The sequence below is a fragment of the Rhinoderma darwinii genome, chromosome 3 (genome assembly GCF_050947455.1).
Source record: "Rhinoderma darwinii isolate aRhiDar2 chromosome 3, aRhiDar2.hap1, whole genome shotgun sequence".
NCBI classification, from domain to species: domain Eukaryota; kingdom Metazoa; phylum Chordata; class Amphibia; order Anura; family Rhinodermatidae; genus Rhinoderma; species Rhinoderma darwinii.
Window position 1 is genome coordinate 330527603 of NC_134689.1, and position 24252 is coordinate 330551854.

The window sequence follows — 24252 nt, forward strand, 5'->3', positions numbered from 1 at the left end:
CTGTTCCCATGTCTCTTATTAATATATTCGTCACGCGACAATCATAATAAAACTTAAAGAGGCTCTGTCACCAGATTTTGCAACCCCTATCTGCTATTGCAGCAGATCGGCGCTGCAATGTAGATTACAGTAACGTTTTTATTTTTAAAAAACGAGCATTTTTGGCCAAGTTATGGCCATTTTTGTATTTATGCAAATGAGGCTTGCAAAAGTACAACTGGGCGTGTTGAAAAGTAAAAGTACAACTGGGCGTGTATTATGTGCGTACATCGGGGCGTGTTTACTACTTTTACTAGCTGGGCGTTGTGTATAGAAGTGTCATCCACTTCTCTTCACAACGCCCAGCTTCTGGCAGTGCAGATCTGTGACGTCACTCACAGGTCCTGCATCGTGTCGGCACCAGAGGCTACAGATGATTCTGCAGCAGCATCGGCGTTTGCAGGTAAGTTGATGTAGCTACTTACCTGCAAATGCTGATGCTGCTGCAGAATCAACTGTAGCCTCTGGTGCCGACACGATGCAGGACCTGTGAGTGACGTCACAGTGCTGCACTGCCAGAAGCTGGGCGTTGTGAAGAGAAGTGGATGACACTTCTATACACAACGCCCAGCTAGTAATAGTAGTAAACACGCCCCGATGTACGCACATAATACACGCCCAGTTGTACTTTTACTTTTCAACACGCCCAGTTGTACTTTTGCAAGCCTCATTTGCATAAATACGAAAATGGTCATAACTTGGCCAAAAATGCTCGTTTTTTAAAAATAAAAACGTTACTGTAATCTACATTGCAGCGCCTATCTGCTGCAATAGCAGATAGGGGTTGCAAAATCTGGTGACAGAGCCTCTTTAAGTTACACATATAGTACATTTCCGATCATCTAGCGTCCTGTAGATGATGGCTTTTTCATACTTCCCAACTGTCCCATTTTTCACAGGATTGTCCTGCGAAACAAACCCTAAAAGGGCAGGTTAATACAAATATGCCCATAAGTGGGCCTTTTCAGCATTTTGTGGGCATTTCTGGGTGGATAGGAGGAGAGCATTGAAAAGGTATGGATTATTGGAAATTCAAGACTACTGGGCTGACACACTTTACATACATACACACGCCGGCATACATTCCTAGTCTACGCTCCAATATGTAGACACTTACTTGCCTACCGTGACCTTAGACAAAACCTGCGCTCACCAGTGCTGGACTATCTGGTCATTTTCCCATTAATTTGGCATGGGATTATTTGTGCTGCATACAGGATTTTCATTTGGTGCTGAGTGGAACTTTGCTGAACTAGAGACATTTGTGTGACTGACTAATCCAATGGACTGCAACTAGTGTGTGATAAAAACATAATTTCAGCTTTTAACATGGTTTAACATCCACAATTCTATGCTGATTATTATATTTTTATTATTATCTATTCATCTGAGCATCTTTTTTTCAAGGTATTGAGCTACTGCATACTGTTTTATTATTAAAGGGGTTGTCCAGGATCAGAAAGGTTTTTTTTCTAGAAAAAGTGCCACGTCTGTCTATGAGCTGCGCCCAGTATTGCAGTTCATTTAATCTTTAATCTCAGTCTTACAATCATCCTTATCAGATCAAGAGCACATATTGTGAAAGACATGGTAACATGCAAAAATAGTAGAGATGTGGGCAGCACAGCAGAACTAGGCCTCCAGGGCACTGCGGATGCCAAAACGCTTCACACTGACCGTAGCATGAGTGTAGGAAGGACAGAACATCAGAGATCCAATATCAGGCTCCTATTAACCAGATTTCAGCAGGGATATAAAACGTACTTTGCAGTCTTGTATGGAATCAATACTGAAGACCTGACATCACTACAGTAACAGTCATAGAGCACACGAACAGAAGAATTAATCTGTACCGTCATCCAAGATTGATGGCGTTTTACTGCTGGATGGAAGGTCTTTCTTTATAGAGAACATATTTCAGTGTTTTCCCCCAACACACCAAAGACCAGTGATGTTAATGTTGGAATGAATACAAAATAGTTTATTGAGATTTGTTTCTTTCTAATAAATATACATTTGGGATCACGGATGAGAATATGTACTAGAGGGAGATGGGATAACAGATTCCCTGCTATGAAGGAAATGTACAAAATGTGAGGGAAAACCACTGTAAGAACAACAGCAATATGCAAATGTGTTATTCCCCATGCCAAGGCCTGGCATCTCGGCAGTGTACACAAGGCTTGGACCAATCAGTTCTCCTCATCAGAAGAAATGCCTTCTATTTCATCACGATCTCCTCCAATAGCCATCCAGAAAGCTTTGGCAACCTGAAACAAAATATAAATATATGGGGCACATGCAGTACCTCCAATGATGCTGTCCTGTCTTCTTCCAGAAAACCTGACAGAGAGAGAGAAACAGCCAGGGGAGCGGGCTGTCTGGCTGCTTGGTCAACCATACAATGCCAGAAGTCTTTCCAGGAGCTTTCTGTCAGAAGACGTGGCGGTCAGCAGCATTGGAGGGAACCTTTAAGGTGCCCATACAGGTATGTTTTATGCAAATAAAGCTTAATGAATAGCTTAAATAAAGGTTCATTTGTTTGTGGTCAGTGAATCAGACCTTTTTTATCTACATTCAGAGGATGCCAACATACCTAGTCCTGCTCTAAGCTGAGAAGTGGATACAATTGTGTCCAGAGTAGACAATGTTCTGTGAACTAAATACATCAGCAGCAGAAATGTCTCTGGTAATTTGCTACAATGTATCAGTCTTTCTTTATAAAGTGATTAAAGGCTATGTACACCTTTGAACGCGATTTAAAAAAATAAATAAAAATGTCTATCAGTGTGTTTGGTGCAACTTGTAATTACATTAAAAATTACTTTTACTCAGATACAGCTGCCTTGTATTTTGTATACAGAGCAGCTGTATTGTATGCTAAGACATGAATCCGTTAGGCCAGTGGGACTGCTGGGTTTAGTGACAGTGGGTCCTGGGCAGCGGCGTAGCTAGCGAGGAGCAGGGGGATCGATGGCCCCGGGGCCACTGAGATGGTGGGGCCCACCACCCCTACCATCACCGGCTCGGCCACGCTACAGTATTATGCAATCTAGCAGATGTGCCGCATGCTAGGCACGTTTGCAAGAGCACGCCTTTGACGCTGCCTGTCAGGAGCAGAAGAAGCCTGTGTGTGAGGAGAGGGTGAGCCAGCACTCCCCCTGATGGTTAGCTATATAGTTAGGATTTCTATACAGGAATAATGGCTGGTAGATACAGGGATGATTGGCTTAAATACAGGGATGACTGGACTACCCATCATCCCTGTATATACCAGCCATTATTCTTGTATATAACCCCCATCAGTACTGTATATACCAGCCAGGCTGGTATATACAGGAATGATGGGGGTTATATACAGTGATGATGGCTGGCACATACAAGAATAATGGCTGGTATATACAGGGATGATGGGGGTTATATACAGTGATGATGGCTGGACCCAGCATCATCCCTGTATACAATTCCCATCATCCCTGTATATAACCCCCATCAACACTATATACCAGCCAGGCTGGTATATACAGGAATAATGGTTGGTATATACAGGGATAATGGGGATTATATACAGTGACGATGGCTGGATCAGGCATCATCCATGTATATAACCCCCATCATCCTTGTATATATTAGCCATCATTTCTGTACATAAACCCCTTTCATTCCTGTATATACTAGCCAGCCTGGTATATACAAGGATGATGGCTGGTATATACAGGAATGTTGGGCGTTATATACACAGGGATGATGGGGGTTATATACGGGGATGATGGCTGTACCAGGCATTATCTTTGCCTACAACCCCCATCATCCCTGTATATAACCCTTATCATAACAGCCAGGCTGGTATATACAGGGATGATAGTGGTTATATACAGGGATGATGGCTGGTATATACAGTAACAGGGATGAGGGGGGATATATACAGGGATGATGGCTGGTATATACAGTAACAGGGATGATGGGGTGTTATATATTCTTTCATTCACTTCCAAAGAGGTCTGCAACACTTTGTAATGCAGACTCCTCTGTCAGATGTCAGAGAAAAGATTAAAGGCCATGTACACCTTTAAAATACACGTGTGTGTGTGTGTGTGTGTGTGTGTGTGTGTATATATATATATATATATATATATATATATAGATCAGTGTGTTTGGTGCACATTTTTAATTAGGTTCTATTAAACATTATTTTAACTTTTTGAGATACAGCTGCCTTGTATCCTATATATAGAGCAGCTATATCTAGCGCTGAGACCTGAATCCGTATAGGCGGCGGGACTGACTGATTCAGTGACAGCGGATCCATCTGTTATCTATCACATCTGCGTCGGGACTCCGTTCATGGGTTCCATCAGACCTTTCCCTCAGAGGAAGCCATGAACGGAAACCAAATGGAAACCACAGCTTTCCGTTTGCATTACCATTGCTTTCAATACGCTATTGATTCCGCCAAAAAAGGAAACCTTACGGAACGGAGACAAATGGAACCCATTAGCAACGGAAGCATTACCATTGAAATAAATGGTAATGCAAACGGAAAGCTACAGTTTCCGTTCACGAGTTCCCCTGACGGAACCCACGAACAAAACCCTGGAGAAGATGTAAACAAAGCCTTAGATGTGATCGGTAACAGCTCGATCCTGCGTGTTACATGCATTGGGGGGCCCACTCAGATATGTTTCACCCCCTCTGTGCTAAACCCCTAGCTACTCCTCTGGTCCTTCTGATGCTATGATCGATATATGATCACGTTTTTTACAATCCTGGCTGTTGGCGTGAGGTGTTGGATGCAAATCAGTGCTGCAAATGTAAATGCCTTTCAGCGCTGTTTACTTACTGCGGATTTCGTCATGCGGATAACCATTACAGTTGTGTATGTTACTTAAACGCTTGGTTACCACTGATGGAAATTTGTTTCATTAGTAATAATAGAATTGTAATATTCGTAACACAGCAGCATTTCCATCTAGAAAGGCATTCCCATTGTAGGAGATCTAACCAGAGTCCCAATAGTGAAAAATATTGGAGTTCTGGCTGAGAAGGGACAAATTGTCCCTCTATGAGCAGATATCTTCTTATTGTACACTGTTCCCTGGCAGGTATTAGAACTACACGATTTACCTTTTCTGCATGTAGTTTCCTTTGTTCATGTGGCAAAGAGGCAGCTTTATCTGATGAGTAAAATAAAACATTTTGGACAGGAGTTGTAGGATACTTCTAACATAATAATAATTTAAAAAAAACTTAACATTGGGCCTCATGCGTCAATACTGTAATGGTAAAACAGGCCTTGTTTCCTGAGAAAACCAATCAGAGCTCAGCTTTCATTTCTTAAAACGGTTTTCCCAGAACCGTTAACTATCACCTGTTCACAGGATAGTTGATAATTTTCAGAGGGCTCCAGCGATCGTGAGAACAGGGGTCCCGAACCCCCATTTCCTTCACACTGCTGGACTGCAGTGAGGAGGACATTGAATGGAGCAGTGGTCCAGCATACACGCTGCAGCTCCATGGGAAAGAAGAAAACCGTCAAATACATCACTTGGCTGTTTCCATCATTCTCATAGACATTGAATAGAGAGGCAGACGCATGCTCTATACAAGCGCCTCCTGACTACGGGGGGTGCAGTGCGGAGGATCTGGGAGCTCGAAACCTCGTTCTTATGATCGGTGGTGGACCCCCAGCAATTACAAAATGATCACCGATTCTGGTTGCTACCCTTAGCAACAAGGCAATTTACTGTTAGACGACTTTAATACAAGGCCTAACGAGTCCCCACTTTCGCTTGACAGGATTAAAGAGGATTTTCCTGAATGTTTATATTTTAATAAATGAGAATGTGTTTAACTTATAAAAGATATTGCTATTTTTCTATTCAGTTGCTACAGTAATTTTTGCAAGTGAAAACCGAAAGGTCGCATTGGTTGTCACTTATAAAAGTGACAAACTTTTTTGCAACAGCAGCCAAAAGCGGATTGCTGTGAGGCTAACGGCTAATAATCGGTAGTGGAAGCAGCGGATGTTTGAACAGTAACCCTGCAGTGAAGATGGAGAATGTGGTATTACATGGCGTCCATTCATTTGGCCTGTTTCCAGCAACTTTCCACTCTGGCTAGTAGAAGGGATCTAAACAGTAGAACCGCGATCCTGTATGGTGTTCATAGGGCATATGGTCAGGGGTTATTCTCCCAAAAACTTTTTTTAAAGTAGTTCTACTACCGAAACAGCCTTTTTTGCAAAGCAATTCTGAATAGTAGTGTCACATTTAACCCACAATTCTCTTCAGTATGCAGATATACAGTGCTACCTTTCATTTCTTGAAGTTTACTGAAAAGTCGTCCAAAATTCTCCAGGTCACCCTCTACAGAAGTAAGGCTGGCAAGTTCTCGAATATCAAGATCCAACATTGGGTCTGAGGATAAAAGCAGTAGGGGGGTTTGTTAGTTAAACCAGTGAATGTCAACCTCGTGTCAGATTTTTTGTGTGTGTATATTATAAGCATATATATTTTTCGTTTTCCCACAGGCTGACCAAGCCTGGTCCAAAACAAAACACTCTCACTCTCTCCAGAGATAGACATTATATATTAAAACCTACAAGAAATAACATCGCTCGACCTGACGATAGTCAGACCGTCCCTTTACATACAGTATAACGTAAGTGCTGACTAGTTATATTGATCCCTGACATTCTGTCCGTCCACTATACACACAGTAAAACATAGTATGTGGAATGCGTATATGGACAGCTATACATGTTCATCATCCATGAGGCCATCAGTATAAACCAAACAATTGGGACTTATCCTGATAACCATTCTATCAAGCCCAGGAGATCTGCAGAGTGAATCTGTATATGATAACCATAGCACATCATAGTGGCTGAAAACTCACCTACTATAGTATCGATCTGAGAATCACTATGACTGCCAGAGTCACCAGCACGCCCCTGATCTGTAGAAGGCACTGTAGCTTCCCCACTGGATACAGAGACCTAAAAAACACCATTTCACCATATACAATTTAGGACAATTCACATTTATAATAATATCACATTTAATCACGTACGTTTGACTCTATATCAGGATCAGACAGCTCACCAGAGCAAAGACAGTCTATTTGCAGAATATTAAATCACAGAAAAACCAATCCATTGGAGCATAAGTGGGAAATAAGGAAGTTATCAGGGGAGGAGATCGAATGGAGCAGCGGTAACACATGAGCTACTCGACTCACTCAGTCGGCCCGATAGACATTGAAGGAAACAGAAGGGCACCCGCGTGACCGTCACACCATTCAAACTCCTCCTCGATGCGATTGTGCCGTGAGGATAAACGAGGGGGGGTTGGGACCCCTGTTCTAGTGACCGGTGGGGGTCTCAGCCAACATACATTTATCACCTGTTCTGTGGATAGGTGATAAATGTTCTTAGTGGGAAAACCCCCTTTAATCCAACAAATCAGGCTGCACTCCACCGTTATTACTTGAGTTTTAGGGTGTATTCACACATAATTACAGTGTGCCAGGCAACTAAAAACCGTACAGCAAAAAGAAAACGTGGTTTTGTCTTGGTGTGTACTCACGCGGTGCGGTTTTGCAGCTTTTTTTTTTTTTTTGCCGGACGGCCAGAAAACTGCACTGAAAATTGGTGGCTGCCAGAAGTGGAGCTTCACTTTTAATACATACAGTACTTTCATCCATTTTATTAATAAGATCTACAACTACCTACATAAAATTCACTTACAATAAAGTACCTGCTCTGAGTCTCATCGCAAGGACTGATCCAGCTAAAGTACATATACACAGCTAGCTTCAAAGAGGCAGGGTTTGTTTCAGCAATAAATAGCTATCGAGACATCAAAAAAGTAGAATTCTATTGGAACCACAGCTACAGGTGTGACCACAGCAGGCCCCCTATAACAAGTAATAGAGAAATATCAAGCCCCGCCCCCCTCCTATTGCCAACATTACCATTTAGGCCCATAAGTGCCGGAACACAATGTCCTCGAGAGCTGCATGCGCTTAGAAATAAATGTCCAAATGTCAACATTTAATCCTTCTACCGTGTATCAATAATATGCTGTGGGTTATGATACAATTACATACAAGTAATTGATTAGGATAAAACAAAAATGGAAGGTGCCAGGTTTTCTTTAAGCCGGATATACAAACATTTGGATTCTATAAGAGATAGAGATAAAAATGACCCAGCAACCACACGAGGCTGCAGCATTGCCTCACAGATCTGGATAATCCCATACAATGTAACCACTCACGTTATTCTGTGGATCCCCGTTACTCTCTGTACTGTGGCTTATGGCTGTCAATGAGCTGAAGATCCCATAGGATTGTTCTGGAATTACATAGATATGCAGCAAGTCAACAAACTGAGTGAATTTCTGAAATACACGAAGAATCCTGGAAAGAAGAAGATCTGGGGACCTACAACACAGCTCCAATGTGGTGTATATTGTAGCGCGGAGCTGAAATAGATTCCAAGCATTGTCCTGGTCATGTACGATCACTAAAAACTAGTGCTGCCAAGATACTTCTGGTTACTTACATGGCAGTGACTTGGGTCAATAACTTTATGAGCTACTGCCCAAAATCTAAATAGGATCTCCATAAAAATGGTGGACGTTCCCACCAGTGACTGCCTAACAAACCGGCTTACTAACTGGTTTTACATTCGTTATTTTGCCACCATTGTGATAGTTCCACCACTTACCACTCTTCATCTCCACATTGGACCAGACGTTGGCATTCAGAGCCTGAATTATCCGAGTGACACCAGTGGATTCTGGGAAATCATCTACATAAAATGATTAATAGTGAACCGTTAGAACATAATTCTTGGTTGAAAGCCAAAATGTCCCCTCAAATTGCCAACGTACCATCTTCATCTGGCAGTTCCTCAGGATGCAACTCAACCAACTCAAACCCATGCTGTATACACCACTCCTGTGCAGTCTGTCGGCTCACACCTGTACACAAAACATAAACCCAATCCTATTCAGCAGCTCTCCAAACATTCATAAAAACCCTATTGTTATTGCAGATTTTACCCTTTGCATTGCAAAGGGTGAAATCTGCAGCACAACCCATGGCAAAGTCCACAGCGTAGCTCTAAATAACCGGACTTCAATCCTTAGGTTAAACATTTTCCATATGATCAGCTTACTAATGTGAACTAAACTCTAAACTGCATCTACAATACAGCATAATTCATGCAAAAAAATAACACACATGCCATTTTCAGAGATTCGGAAGAGTTCTCTTCCAGTTATATACAATACAGATATAGCTGCATTGACTACATTAGATCTGCATTACAATACACTGGTGTGAATGAGGTCTGAGGTGGTAAACTCAGATGTAAACCAGCGGCCCTCTGCAGGCTAAACGGCAGTACTGCTGGTCAGAGAAAGCTACAAGGGGCTGAGCATTTCTATTAAAGGCTATGTACACCTTTAACAACATTTTTTTAACTTAAATAAAAATGTGTATCAGTGTATTTGGTGCAACTTTGTACTAACTTTTTATTAAAAATAATTTTTACTTTTGGAAATACACCTGTTTTGCATCCTGTATACAGAGCAGCTGTATCTTGCGCAGAGACCTGAATTCGTCAGGTCAGCGGGACTGACAGGTTCACTGTCAGTGGAAGACAGGTTGCACCAATCACAATGATACACAATTTTATTTTTAAAAAAACCAACAAATATTGGTTTTCCAAAAGGTGAACATAGCTTTTAACTCTACGTTACAAGTTTTCCTTAGTCAATTTGGAGCGGCTACTCACCTGTATCACATGCAGCATCACACACCAAGATCATAACGTCTAGCAGCCAGTCTTCAAGCAGTGGAAACCAAGGAGACAACTTCTCTAAACCGGATTTCTGTCATTGAACGTATGAATACAGGGTTATAGGAAGAGATTCTATATGGCTGAAGGAACAAGTGCATTCATTGCTTACCGGCCTTGTTATTATTCCGTCACAGTGGACTACATATTAACCATATGTACTAGTAGTATTGAATGCGCCAAAACTGAAATACCAGATTAGAATATTTCTACTTAAACCCAGTGTTTCTCAATCCAGTTCTTAAGGAGCCCCAACAGGTCATCTACGGAGGATTTCCTTAAAAAGGTTGTCCGCTTTGGAAAACCCCTTTAATAGAAGGGTTTCCCGATGATAAACTGGTCCTATATCAATCAGCTGTAAACAAGTGTTTGCTGCCATAGGATAAGGTGCTGTCAGAAACCACTGCTTATCTCCTTGGGGTACTAAGGATCGGACATGTTGAAATCCAACATGATCCTTGTTTCCCCTGACAGCAGATGTTGATGGAGTCAGACTGCCCCCTAACGCACGTTTTGGAGGTGCTGACTGTCAGAGCGATCACGTGATGCTCCATGCGACTGCGTAGAACCAGGATGTGATATCTTTTCAGAACCCCTGTGTTTGCCATTTTGGGAGGCTGAAAATGGTTGCAATCACACTCACTAGTATAATTCTATTAGGTCTGTCACAATGAATACTTCTCTCTTAACATGCCACATACATGTACGTGGAACCCCCTAAAAGGGAAGTATAGAGCGGGCTCAGCCGACACCTCACTGGAACGGACAGCATCAAAGATCACTTTGATTCCGTCCGCTTAACCCCTTATATGCAGCGGTCAATCGCTATTGCAGCATTTAAATAGCTAGAATCACGGGGGGCCCTCCGATGTGCCATCACCCCCCCCCCCTCCCATGACGCAAGGTAAAAAAACAGTTAAATAAACAGGTTTTTTAATGTTACAAAAAAATAAAATAAAATTCCTTTTCCCATTTTTTCCCTAAAGCAAGGTTTAAAAAAATAAAAAAAAGGTAATGCAACTGGTATCGCCGCGTCTGTAAAATTCAAAACTATTACAATATAGTGTTGTTTCACCCGCTCAGTGAACGCCGCAAAAAACAAACAGAAAAAAAAACACGCAAATTGCTGTTTCTTGGTCACCTTAGCTCTCCAAAATTTTTTTTTATAAAAAGTGATCAAAAAGTCGCATGTACCCCAAAATACATAGCAGTAAAAAGAGTTTGCCCTGCAAAAAATAAGCCATCACATCCCTTGACGGAAAAATAAAAATGCCTCTCAGAATATGGCGACACAAAACAATTTTTTTTTTCTAGCAAATAGTTTTTCCCTAAAAGTGGTAAAACATAAAAAAAATATATATATATATATAAATTTGGTATCGTCGTAATCATATGAAAACGTAGAATAAGGTGAACATGTAGTTTTTACCGCCTGATGGACGCCGTAAAAACAACCCCCCCCCCCAAAAAAAAAATGCTATTTTTTGCCCATTACACCCCACAAATACAAAAATGTCAGCTTCCCAGTTTATTATTTAGTGCAATAAATGGTGCCATGAAAAACTATAACAAACTATAAAAAAAGCCCTCATTCGGCAAAGAAAAAAAAAAAAAAAAGTTATTGGTTTTGGAAGGCGGGGAGGAAAAAATTAAAATTAAAAAACGAATATTAGCCATGTCCTTAAGGGGTTAATAGTCATGATAGGCTACCCACCTAGTGTGGCGATCCCTAAGAATTTATTTATTTCGACTATTTTTACACTTCATACATTAGAAGATCAGATTAGGAAATGTAGCTAGTCCCTTTTGGTGCCCCTGCGGAGTCTGCATGAATGACTCTCTATATGCGGGAAGGTAAGTTGCGGGTGACCAGCCAACTATAATTCATTATATAAAATAAAGAACATTTATAAGCATGCCTGATAAATAGAAATACAACTTAGACAAAATTAAGATAAATCGACACTATATGGCCAAAAGTATGTGAACACCTGAAAATTCCATCTACTGTATAAGAGCTAGTTAGACATCCCAATCCAAAACCATGGACGTTAATATAGATTTGGGTCCTATTTTGCGCTATAGCCGCCTCCACTCATCTGGGAAGGCTTTCTAAATGATTTTGCCATTTGTCTGTAGGAATTCTCGCACATTCAGCAAAAAGAGCATTTGTGAGGTCAGAAACTGATGGTGGACGAGAAGGTCTGGCTCAGTCGGTACTCTAATACATCCCAAAAGTGTTGGATGGGGTTGAGGTCAGGACTGTGCAGCTACTCAAGTTCCTCCACACCAAACCATGCCTTTATGGACCTTGCTTGGTGCACAGTCATGCTAGAATAGAAAAGGACCTTCCCCAAACAGTTATAAGCATACAATTGTCCAAAATGTCTTGGTGTGCTGAAGCATTAGAATTTCCCTTCACTGCAACTAAGGGGCCGAGGCCGACCTCTGAAAGATAGCCCCAGACCATTATCCCTCCTCCACCAAATAATACAGTAGGCGATGTTCACTCCGGTAGGTAACGTTTTCCTGGCATCCGCCAAACCCAGATTCATCCATTAGACTGCCAGATAGTGAAATGTGATTCATCACTCCATGGAATACACTTCCATTACTGCACGGTCCTGTGGTAGCATGCTTTACCACTACAGCCGAAGCTTGGCATTGTGCACATGGTAATCTTGGGCTCTGGATAGTTCTTACGCGGACAACACTTCCAGAAGTAGTTAGTGATATAACAGAGGATAGGCGATTATTACACGCCACACGCTTTAGCACTCGACAGCCTTAGCTCTGTGAGTTTGCGTGGTCTACTGCATCATGGCTGGGCTGGTGTTACTCCTAGATGCTTTTATTTCAGAATAATAGCACTTACAGTTCACTGCGGCAGGGCTGGCGGATCATACATTTAATTTACTGACTTGTGGCAAAGGTGGCATCCTATGATAATGGCATTTTTAAAGTCACTGAACTTTTCAGTACAACTCATACTACGATCTAACGGCTGTGTGCTTGATTTTATGCACCTGTTTGCAATGGCTGTGGCTGAAACACATGAACTCAATAATTAGGTGTTCACATATTTTTGCCCAAACCTCTCCCCTAGCAGAGAATTACAATTTACCAGGGCCACTGCAGTTCTTTGTTTTACGACATCCTGTGTTGGCTGCACATGCAGAATACAGGTATATCTATAAATGGCAGTATGTATTCCGCTGACGTTCAGGCACAGCGCTGCTGAGGAATAGATTCCCCAATGCTACACTATAAGATCATAACTGTTTACAATGACATATATATATATATTAGGGGTTAGTTGACTATGCAATTCTCTAATACATAAAAATATAGCCTCACCAATGGTAAGCTTAGAATTTAAGGTGGCTCCTTACTTGACATTTCCGCTTAGCAGACAAACAACTAGTGGAAGCTATTTCAGAGTGTTTATCCGTTCTGGAGGAAAAAACACGGCCTGAAATGTTTTCCTTGGTATCCACACATTTACTCAACAGCTGCTGAATCCCTCATGTGAAAGGTTAAGGAAAAGTAGCAGAACTCCTACAAAGCATACTCTCGGGCTTGTGCTTTACGTACCTTGTTTCTTTGGCAGCTGACCTCAGTTGCCCTCTTCTGTTTGATGGGGGTCATATAAAGGATGTCAATCATGACTAGCATGTGGCTTGCTACATCACCCCCTGGTACTTCAGACCTTCGGTGGGCCTTTATATTTGGCCTTTTTTAACCCCCTCTTACCCTCTCTATAGGTCACCTTTATTCTGTTTTCTGCATATCTTAGGCCCACGTCGTCTTCTTCTTCATCTTTGCTTACTACCCTTCTAGGTCCCTCAATGCTTTTCTTTCATTATTACGGAGAACTTCTAGAACTTTACTACTCATAAACAGAATGGAGGCGTACCCTCCCTGACACCCTTGATTCTGGGAAACCATAACCCATTGAGGTCATGGACATTTAACTGCTCTGTTGCCTTTGAGTAGCCGGTATGTTCCTCCATTCCCTCGCATTTGAAATATTGCATATTTAAATATTTACTGCGTTGCTTCATTGTATATTATTTTACTTATATTGGAAAAAGGAAAATGCTGTGAAATCAAAAACTTAAAGAGGCTCTGTCACCAGATTTTCAAACCCCTATCTCCTATTGCAGCAGATCGGCGCTGCAATGTAGATTACAGTAACGTTTTGTTTTTTTTCAAAAACGAGAATTTTTGGCCAAGTTAAGACCATTTTTATATTTATGCAAATGAGCCTTTCTTAAGTACAACTGGGCGTGTTTAAAGTTATGTCCAAGTGGGCGTGTATTGTGTATGTACATCTGGGCGTTTTTACTTCTTTTACTAGCTGGGCGTTGTGAATAGAAGTGTATGATGCTGACGAATCAGCATCATCCACTTCTCATCATTACCACCCAGCTTCTGGCAGTGCACAGACACACAGCGTGTTCTCGAGAGATCACGCTGTGACGTCACTTCCTGCCCCAGGTCCTGCATCGTGTCGGACGAGCGAGGACACATCGGCACCAGGCGACAGAGGCTACAGTTGATTCTGCAGCAGCATCGGCGTTTGCAGGTAAGTCGATGTAGCCTCTGTCGCCTGGTGCCGATGTGTCCTCGCTCGTCCGACACGATGCAGGACGTGACGTCACAGCGTGATCTCTCGAGAACACGCTGTGTGTCTGTGCACTGCCAGAAGCTGGGCGTTGTGAAGAGAAGTGGATGATGCTGATTCGTCAGCATCATACACTTCTATTCACAACGCCCAGCTAGTAAAAAAACGTTACTGTAATCTACATTGCAGCGCCTATCTGCTGCAATACAAGATAGGGGTTTGAAAATCTGGTGACAGAGCCTCTTTAAAGCCTTCCTTTTCCAAACTTTTTTTTCAAAGTAATCTCTAAAGTTGTATTTTTTCTTTTTGCAGCATTTTGATAGCGGTCTGGATATCAACCCGACCAAAACAGAGTAATATTGACTTTCATCATGTGACTTACCGATGTGCTGTCAAAGTATACGATGAAGGCCTGGACGGACTCTGCCACCTGAGCGGTGACGTGTGTTGTGCTGGGTACAATGCAAACATTCACATTGGCTGAGTAATATTTGTTGTCTATCCTCCATGGGTATTTTCTAACTTCCTCCGATTCTTGTACAGGTGCAGGAAGATGTTCTGCCCCAATGATTTCTGCAAGAAACGGAGTGTGAATGTACAATAGTATATGAGGAGAGAATACAAAAGAAAACAACTTCTTACCTAAAAGCACATGAAACTGCAATCTACTACAGAGCAATCTTATAACTGGAGTAAACCTGTAATAGAACAGGGCAGCGAAGCAAAGTCCCGGCGGCCTCACGGCGAGTCTGGGTTTGCTGCTCCACCTGCATTCTGCTTATGGATATGGATTTGCAAGGCAAGAGCGAAGAATCTGATTTCTCCGCCGCGACTCTACTTTATAACAGAAAAAATTTGTGCCATTTCTATTTCCCAATTCACTTAATTCCTACTGAATTAGCGGCAACTATTCATTATTGACATGCAGGGACCACATTATAACAACTATATCAAATATATTTTCTTGCTGGTGTCAGCAATTCCGTTACAATCTGCGGGATTGTAGAAAACAATTCTTATACATACATCAGACGTCAAGGTTTATGCCTTTAACCATACAGATTTATTATATATATATATATATATATATATATATATATATATATATATATATATATATATATATATATATATACATATTCACATTTATTGCAGTGCCCTCCATGTAACGAAATGCAGGATGTTGAGATTCGATTCCCATCATCTGAGCAGCTTTCTGGTCTTAAAGAGGCTCTGTCACCAGATTATAAGTGCCCTATCTCCTACATAATCTGATCGGCGCTGTAATGTAGAGAACAACAGTGGTTTTTATTATAACAAACGATCTTTTTTGAGCAAGTTATGAGCAATTTTAGATTTATGCTAATTAGTTTCTTAATAGGCAACTGGGCGTGTTTTTACTTTTTACCAACTGGGCGTTGTACAGAGAAGTGTATGAGGCTGACCAATCAGTGACCAGTGTCACACACTTCTCATTGTTCCAGCCCAGCATGATCCACAGCACAGTGTGATTGTGCAGTGAAAGAAGCTGGGCTGGAACAATGAGAAGTGTATGACACTGATTGGTCACTGATTGGTCACTGATTGGTCAGCCTCATACACTTCTCTGTACAACGCCCAGTTGGTAAAAAGTAAAAACACGCCCAGTTGCCTATTAAGAAACTAATTAGCATAAATCTCATAATTTATAAGCTCATAACTTGCTCAAAAATGATCGTTTTTCAAAATAAAAACCACTGTTATCTACATTACAGCGCCGATCACATTACGTAGGAGATAGGGCACTTATAATCTGGTGACAGAGCCTCTTTAAGGAATAAGCAATTTTTTCCCATCGTCGCTTTCATAGAGCTATAACTTTTTTTATTTTTCCATCAACATTGCTGTAGGAGTACTTGTTTTGAGTGGAACAAGTTGTATTTTTGAATGCCACCATTTCGGGTGAATATAAATTTATTGATTAACTTTAATAAACTTTTTGGGGGGTTAATAGAAAAAAACAACAAAAAAAACCAAACAGGAATTGTACCATTCTCTTTCAGTCTTTAATCCACGACGTTTACTGTGAGGTATAAATAACATAACTTCCCACTAGAGCAGGTGCCCGATTGTCTTTGGCATAACACCCGTTCTAGCTGGTAGTCATTAAGGGGTAAAGAGTTTTACTGATCAGTGGGACCCCCGCCGATCCATTGAACGAAGGGGCAGTGTCCACTTCATCATTTTCTGTCTGCTCAATACCAGGCACTACACAGCTAACCAGTCCTACTGAGGAATGTCAGGAGGTGAATGGAAATAATCCAAAAGGGTCACTTAATCGTTGAGTCCCAGCGACATGATCATGACTAGTTTTTAGACAGTGAATGGAAACTCGCTGGTTTACATGAACAGACAGCAAGCAGAGATCACAAATAGATACATAAAGTGTATTAGAAAGTTGTAGAACTTCTCATCATACACGGTTTATAGCCACACATACATGCTCAATATGTACAAACACATACCAGGTACATAATGATAATATTCACACGACAGTGAAAAACGGCCGTGTGACGGCTGTTCTTTTAACGGCCGTCACCCGGCCGTTTTCAGAACAATGATGTTCTATGGGTGTATTCAAACGGCCATTTTTTTTACGGCCCGTGAATAATGGGCGTCAAAAAATAGGACATGTCCTATTTTTGGCCATTTCCACGGCCTGACGGCCCCCATAGAAGTCAATGGATCCGTTGTGAACGGCTGTCAATACATGTAACAACCGTTAAAAACGGATCTGTGACATGGAGATTGGCAAGGGAACTACTAGTTCCCTTGCTGGCTATCGGCGGCTCAATGAAACTCACCGATGCAGCGCCAACCTCTTCAGGTGTGGTCTCTCGTCTTCACGGGTTCTGCGAAGGCGATGCGACGACGTCATCGCGCCGCCTTCGCAGATCCAGTGAAGTCGAGAGACCCCGCGTGAAGACGAGCTGCAACGGTGAGTGTCATCTCGGTGCCGCAGATACCGTGAAGACGAGAGACCTTACCTGAAGAAGACAGCGCTGCATCAGTGAGTATGTAGGGCATTCATGTCGGGCTGTGTGGCATCATATACATTGGGGCTGTGTGGCATATACAGGGAGGTGGGTGGCATCATATACAGGGAGGCTGTAAATAGTGTCTAGGTGAACATGTGACCTTCCTTTGGGTGTTTTCAGGGGGCTGGGACAAATGACCAATGAAATTAATCAGTTTTTTTAACGGCCATAAAAAAACTGATGCAAAACGGATGTCAAACGGCCATTAAAAACGGACAGACGGACTGGAAATGGATGAAAATTTGGAGACACACGGATGCAAAAATAATTTTTCACTGTGTGAATATAGCCTAAAGCAGGGTCGTTGGGATCTACAGTGCTTCTCCTATAGACTTTCTATTAAGTCTTCCAAACTAAAGAACCGTACACGCTGCGCAGACAGTTGTAAAACACAGAGCTGCCTTCTCAGACAGGCTGCGCCTCCAAAACAAATGTTATCCCAGGAATGTGCTTTGAACGTGTGCCTTCTGAGCCTGGCTCGCGAGGGGAACCAAATGTGAGCGAGAAATATGCACACAACACAAAAAAGCTCCTGTCAGGTTTCCCGACAACTGGCTTGTTGTCACCCCCTGTGCTGACAGAAATTAAAGTCACCTCTTCCACAACTCAACCAAAAACATGCAATGCTCAGGTTAGTCCACAAGACGCTTGCCATATTCTGGATTTATGGGACCAACACACATAAAAGCAGCGCTGAAACGGGAATATGAATACAATTCTGCAAATTGAAGTAGCCATTGCCGGCCGCCTCACGTCTTTGCTGCAGAAAGCGATTGCATTAAAGGCCAAATCCGCACAAATCGTAAATGTGAATATCCAGGATCTGGCAGTCAACTAACAATCTTCTTTGGATCAGTGGAAGTTTTAGTTACTTGTAGTTTATAATTATTCTGTCCCTACTGAAATGGAAATCAGCTTTTCTGGAGTAACTGTGCAAGTACACCACAGTCAATCTGAACAACCAGAGCTGCAGGGTAAAGCACGGTGGAACGACAGAACAGCATAAGGGCTTATTCAGACGAACGTGTAATATGTCCGTGCAACGCACATGATTTTCACGCGCCTCGCACGGACCTATGTTAGTCAATGGGGCCGTTCAGACAGTCCGTGATTTTTACGCAGCGTGTCCGCTGCGTAAAACTCACGACATGTCGTATATTTGTGCTTTTTCTTCGCGCATAACGCACCCGTTGAGGTCAATGAATGCGTGAAAATCACGCGCAGCACACGGAAGCACTTCCGTGTGACGCGCGTGATTCGCGCAACAGCAGTAAAAAGTATGAACAAAACAGAAAAGAACCACGTGCTTTTCTGTTTACAAACATACAGAGTGTCATAATGATGGCGGCTGCGCGAAAATCACGCAGCCACGCATCATACGCGGCTGACACACGGAGCTGTTATGTACCTTTTGCGCGCGCAAAACGCACACGCTCGTGTGAATCCGGCCTAAGAATGAGGCAGGTGATGCATTACAGACTACCTAAAAAGCAGCCAACCAGCCAAAGCAGGTAAGCACTACCTAAAACCTATACTGGAAATGATGTTAAAGGGGTTCTCCAGGGATGCAACATTTTTTTGAAGTAATACTCTAAAAATTGAATAAACTTCCTAATATACAGTCTGTATTAATTTGGGACGCTTATCTTCCTATTGACACTACCTCTGACCGGCCGGAAGTTCTGCTTTTCATGAAAGTCTTTTCTTCTTTCGACACAGGCTCGTGCAATAGTACGCACACGGTCCTGTGTCGATACCTGGCTTACTTACGTCACGCTAGTGGCATGTTCTTTGGTAATTGTTCCATCCCCCTCTATCTGTCTATTCGCCCTCCCCACCAGTTCTCCCTCCCCCTTGAGTTTCTTATCCCACCCACCTGCTTTCTCTGCGTGCTGCCACAAAATCACGTGACCGCACTTCAGCTAGATAATGTAATCCCCTTCCTCACTGTATATATCACCAGAGCGGGCAGCGCGCGGGCACGGATGATTTTTTTTTTTTTTATCACCGGCACACGCTCAAGTGTAAGGTCTCATGCACACGACCGTAGCCGTGTGCACGGCCGTGATTTTCGGGTCGGGCGGCTGCGGACTGTCAGCGGACTGTCAGCAAATCGTACGACATGCACATAGCCGCCGTCATTGTTTTCAATGAGCCCGGACCGCAGAAGATGTCCGTAATAGGACATGCCCGTTCTTTCTGCGGTGCGGGTTCCCGGGCCATGCACGGACCGTAAAAACTACGGTCGTGTGCATGGCCCCATAGAAAAGAATGGGGCCGCAATTCTCCCGTGGATTTTCGGGGGAATTGCGGCCGCAAAAACACGTTCGTGTGCATGGGGCCTAAGACCGCCCATATACCAGATATTCACATGCCTTGCACTCCATGAGCAGGCGGAAAGTAAACAATAGAAGAAAATGAAAAATGATTCCAGAACCAAGAGAGCAAGATTACATTAGATGTAAGAAATGCAGGTAATGTAAAATAAATTAAAAATTCCTTGGCCGGAAAACCCCTTTAAAGGCCACAACTGGACCAGCTATAAAAAAATATCAACTATGTTGAGGATGTATATGTAATGTCCCCGACCAAACAAAATGTACACCGTTCAGCCATAAAATGACATACACCTGCCTAATATTGTGTAGGTCACCCTTGTATTACGAAAACAGTTTTGAGGCATGTACTTCTGAAGGTGTCCGTGGTATCTGGCACCAAGACATTAGCAGCAGATCTTTTTTGTCCTGTAACTTGTGAGGTGAGGCCTCCATGGACTCGTTTTTCCAGCACATCCCACAGACGCTCGATCGGATGGAGATCTGGGGAATTTGGAAGCCAAGTAAACACCTTGAAATCTTGGTCATGTCCCTTAAACTTTTCCTGAACAATTTTTGCAGTTTGGCGGGCGAATTGTCCTTCTGACAGAGGCCGATGCTATTAGGGAATACCATTACCATGAAGGGGTGTACTTGGTACGTGTCAAAGTAACATCCACATGAATGCCAGGACTCAAGGTTTTCCAGCAGAGCACTGCCCAGAGCATCTCACTGCCTCTACCATCTTGTCTTCTTCCCATAATGCATCCTGGAGCCATTTCTCCTCCAGGTAAGCGACGCACATACACCCCACCATCCACACGATGTGAAAGAAAACGTGATTCATCAGACCAGGCCACCGTCTTCCATTGCTCCAATGACCAGTACTGATGCTCACGTCCCCATTGTAGGAGCTTTCGGCAGGGGACAGGGGTCAGTATGGGCACTCTGACCGGTCTGCGGCTATAGTACACAGCTTTTTCAGCAATTTGTGCTACAGAAGCTCTTCTGTGGTATTGGACTAGCTTTTATTCCCCACATGCATCAATGAGCCTTGGGCACCCATGACCCTGTTGCTGGTTTACCATTGCCCCTCCTTGAACCACTTTTGGTAGCTACTAACCAGTCATCCAGCCATCACATTTTGCCCTACGCCAAAGTTGCTGAGATCCTCACACTTGTCCATATTTCCTGCTTCCAACTTTAAGAACTGACTGTTTACTTGTTGCCCAATATATCCCTCCACTCGACAGGCGCCATTATAACGGGATTATCAATGTCATTCCCTTCCCCAGTCAGTGGTTTTAATGTTATGGCTGAACAGTGCACGCTCACCACTTGTATTTTCCCTCAGGAACAGGCATCACATATTCCGATACCTTACAACCTTTGGCAAAAACTATGGAATTACCACAATTAGAGGTGGTCACCGAGATATTTTACTTTGTCGCAATATACACAAACCCCAGATATGACACAAAACAATGTTTGTTTAATAGCTGAACATTCTGGTTCCGTGAAACAAATGAATTTCAGTTGTTTTAATTAATGGAATATATATTTTTTCCAGATCAAGTAAAGAAAATGAATAAATCACAATTAGCACTTCGTTGCTCCCCCTTGGGCTTTTATGACGGCCTGAATTTTTTGAGTTGTGGACTTTATTATCGATAAACAATATTCTACATCAAACTGCTGGCAATTTTCTCAAAGTGCGATTGACACGTCAGCTTTACAGGATGAAGCCTTGTCATGGACCAATTTTTTTTTGTAATTCCCACCATAAAAGTTTTTCTTCCCAGAGCCTTGAAACATGACTCAGATGAATTGCCAAACCAGAGCCACCCATCTATAGACAGCACTGTTCAGGGATTTGCTCCTTATCAGTATGGAGTCGGGTTCTGGTTGACATACGGGGTAGTCACCTATAGAGAGAGACCGTTTTCTTCCTTATGGGGGAGAGATACTTTAAAGAGGCTCTGTCACCAGATTTTGCAACCCCTATCTGCTATTGCAGCAGATCGGCGCTGCAATGTAGATTACAGTAACGTTTTTATTTTTAAAAAACTAGCATTTTTGGCCAAGTTATGACCATTTTTGTATTTATGCAAATGAGGCTTGCAAAAGTCCAAGTGGGTGTGTTTAAAAGTAAAAGTCCAAGTGGGCGTGTATTATGTGCGTACATCGGGGCGTTTTTACTACTTTTACTAGCTGGGCGTTCTGACGAGAAGTATCATCCACTTCTCTTCAGAACGCCCAGCTTCTGGCAGTGCAGACACACAGCGTGTTCTCGAGAGATCACGCTGTGACGTCACTCACTTCCTGCCCCAGGTCCTGCATCGTGTCGGACGAGCGAGGACACATCGGCACCAGAGGCTACATTTGATTCTGCAGCAGCATCGGCGTTTGCAGGTAAGTCGATGTAGCTACTTACCTGCTGATGCTGCTGCAGAATCAACTGTAGCCTCTGGTGCTGATGTGGCCGACACGATGCAGGACCTGGGGCAGGAAGTGAGTGACGTCACAGCGTGATCTCTCGAGAACACGCTGTGTGTCTGCACTGCCAGAAGCTGGGCGTTCTGAAGAGAAGTGGATGATACTTCTCGTCAGAACGCCCAGCTAGTAAAAGTAGTAAACACGCCCCGATGTACGCACATAATACACGCCCAGTTGTACTTTAACTTTAAACACGCCCAGTTGTACTTTAGAAAGCCTCATTTGCATAAATATAAAAATGGTCATAACTTGGCCAAAAAATGCTCGTTTTGAAAAAAAACAAAACGTTACTCTTATCTACATTGCAGCGCCGATCTGCTGCAATAGGAGATAGGGGTTGCAAAATCTGGTGACAGAGCCTCTTTAAATACTTTTTATCTGGGTAGCATTGCCCTAAAGGAAATGTGTCCAGCAAAAACATTTTTATTAGGGCCGACCCCTCTCCCTGCAGTTGACATCACACCTCCCCTCCACTATGTTATATATATATATAATCAGTGTCTTAATGAAATAACGCTCTCCTATGTACTTGCATAATTGACCACTGCCAATCCAAAAGGTGGAGTTGGCATGTCTCCTGTACAGCAGCAATCCAGGGAACTGCAACTAGAGCTCCATTCACTCAAATAACAATATGAAACTCTGCAGTTCCCCTTTAAAAAGTCAGACTGCCCCCATTACAACATTACTGAGTATGACTGACAAGACTGCTCACCCTACATGACGATGATGTAATGCTGCCCATAGACATAAAGACTTATTATACTGTAATACCTATAATGATCATTGTCATCAATAATAATAATTGCCCAGGGAACTAGAAAAACACTTTAAATACAATCATCTGAAATAATTTCTTGTGATCTGGGAGCGCTGGCTGATAACTCCCTTGAGATCACACTGCTCGTACATCCTTCATGTCATTGCTGCATGTGACACACCGAGGAATCAGAAACGATCGCGGGCTGATCAATAAGCCATCAGATTCCTCAGCAGCCTTCTCCCCTGTAAACACGTCATTAGATCTAGGCTGACATTACAGTAAGGAATGCAACACTTGTAGGGATTCCTAAACTTGCACGTCCTCACCCGCCCTTCCCCCCCCAATATATATACACAGTGCATTCAGTCTTACGTGTCACTAGGTCTTCCTCGTTAAATCCAGTAGCACAGCTAGTGAGGAGCACACAGGGGACAGAGGCCATGACTGGACCGCTGCCTCTTCCGTACTGCAGTCTGGCCTACTTCCGCATGGCAACAGCCCAACTTCCTCATGGCAACTGTAGCACTTCCGCCCCGTCCTTCCTGTGTGGAGCTGGATGGAACATTCCTTCCCCACCCGTTCGAAATGGTATGGTCCGGAGCGCGTCTCGTCGCCATGGCAGCAGAAGAGGCAGTGAAAGGATCCGGTCTTTTGGCTGTGGCATGGCTGGAATATCGGGGGGCGCTGACCCTGTGGGCCGCCTTCTGGTTCAGGTACGACACTGGGTACAGTATAGGTATAGTATAGGTATGGCTCAGTACCCTAGAAAAAGACGGGTCATAGGGAGGTGTTATCGCATTTATATTATCCCTGTAACATTATATTACAATACTGCCTTGTGTTCAGATACAGTAACATTACTGCCCCCGAATAATAATTTATTTTTATAGCGCCGACATATTCCGCGGCAATTCAACTCTATCAACATTGTAATTATGCATGATGGTAATATTATGGATCTAATCTATCTATCTATCTATCTATCTATCTATCTATCTATCTATCATAGATAGATAGACTGGAATATATATCAGCATAATAGGCAAGCATGACTGGCTCACTACTGA

The 24252-nt window shown here is 42.8% G+C and overlaps 2 protein-coding genes across 2 annotated transcripts in view; one reads left to right on the plus strand and one right to left on the minus strand.

The window, feature by feature from the left end:
- Positions 1-1993: 1993 nt before the first annotated feature.
- Positions 1994-23717, minus strand: AAGAB (alpha and gamma adaptin binding protein). Its single transcript, XM_075858332.1, has 10 exons — positions 23558-23717; positions 14917-15107; positions 9845-9941; positions 8937-9026; positions 8771-8854; positions 8319-8395; positions 6937-7036; positions 6351-6455; positions 5164-5213; positions 1994-2309 (listed from the first exon to the last, which is right to left on the minus strand). The coding sequence occupies exons 1-10, from the start codon at positions 23625-23627 to the stop codon at positions 2232-2234; spliced, it is 942 nt and encodes a 313-aa protein (XP_075714447.1). The 5' UTR covers positions 23628-23717; the 3' UTR covers positions 1994-2231.
- The window catches only part of IQCH (IQ motif containing H), a 124580-nt gene continuing 123907 nt past the window's right edge, over positions 23580-24252 (plus strand). Inside the window, exon 1 of the mRNA XM_075858331.1 lies at positions 23580-23898. Within this exon, the coding sequence (XP_075714446.1) occupies positions 23626-23898 (273 nt within the window). The 5' untranslated portion in view covers positions 23580-23625. The remainder of the gene's footprint in view (positions 23899-24252) is intronic.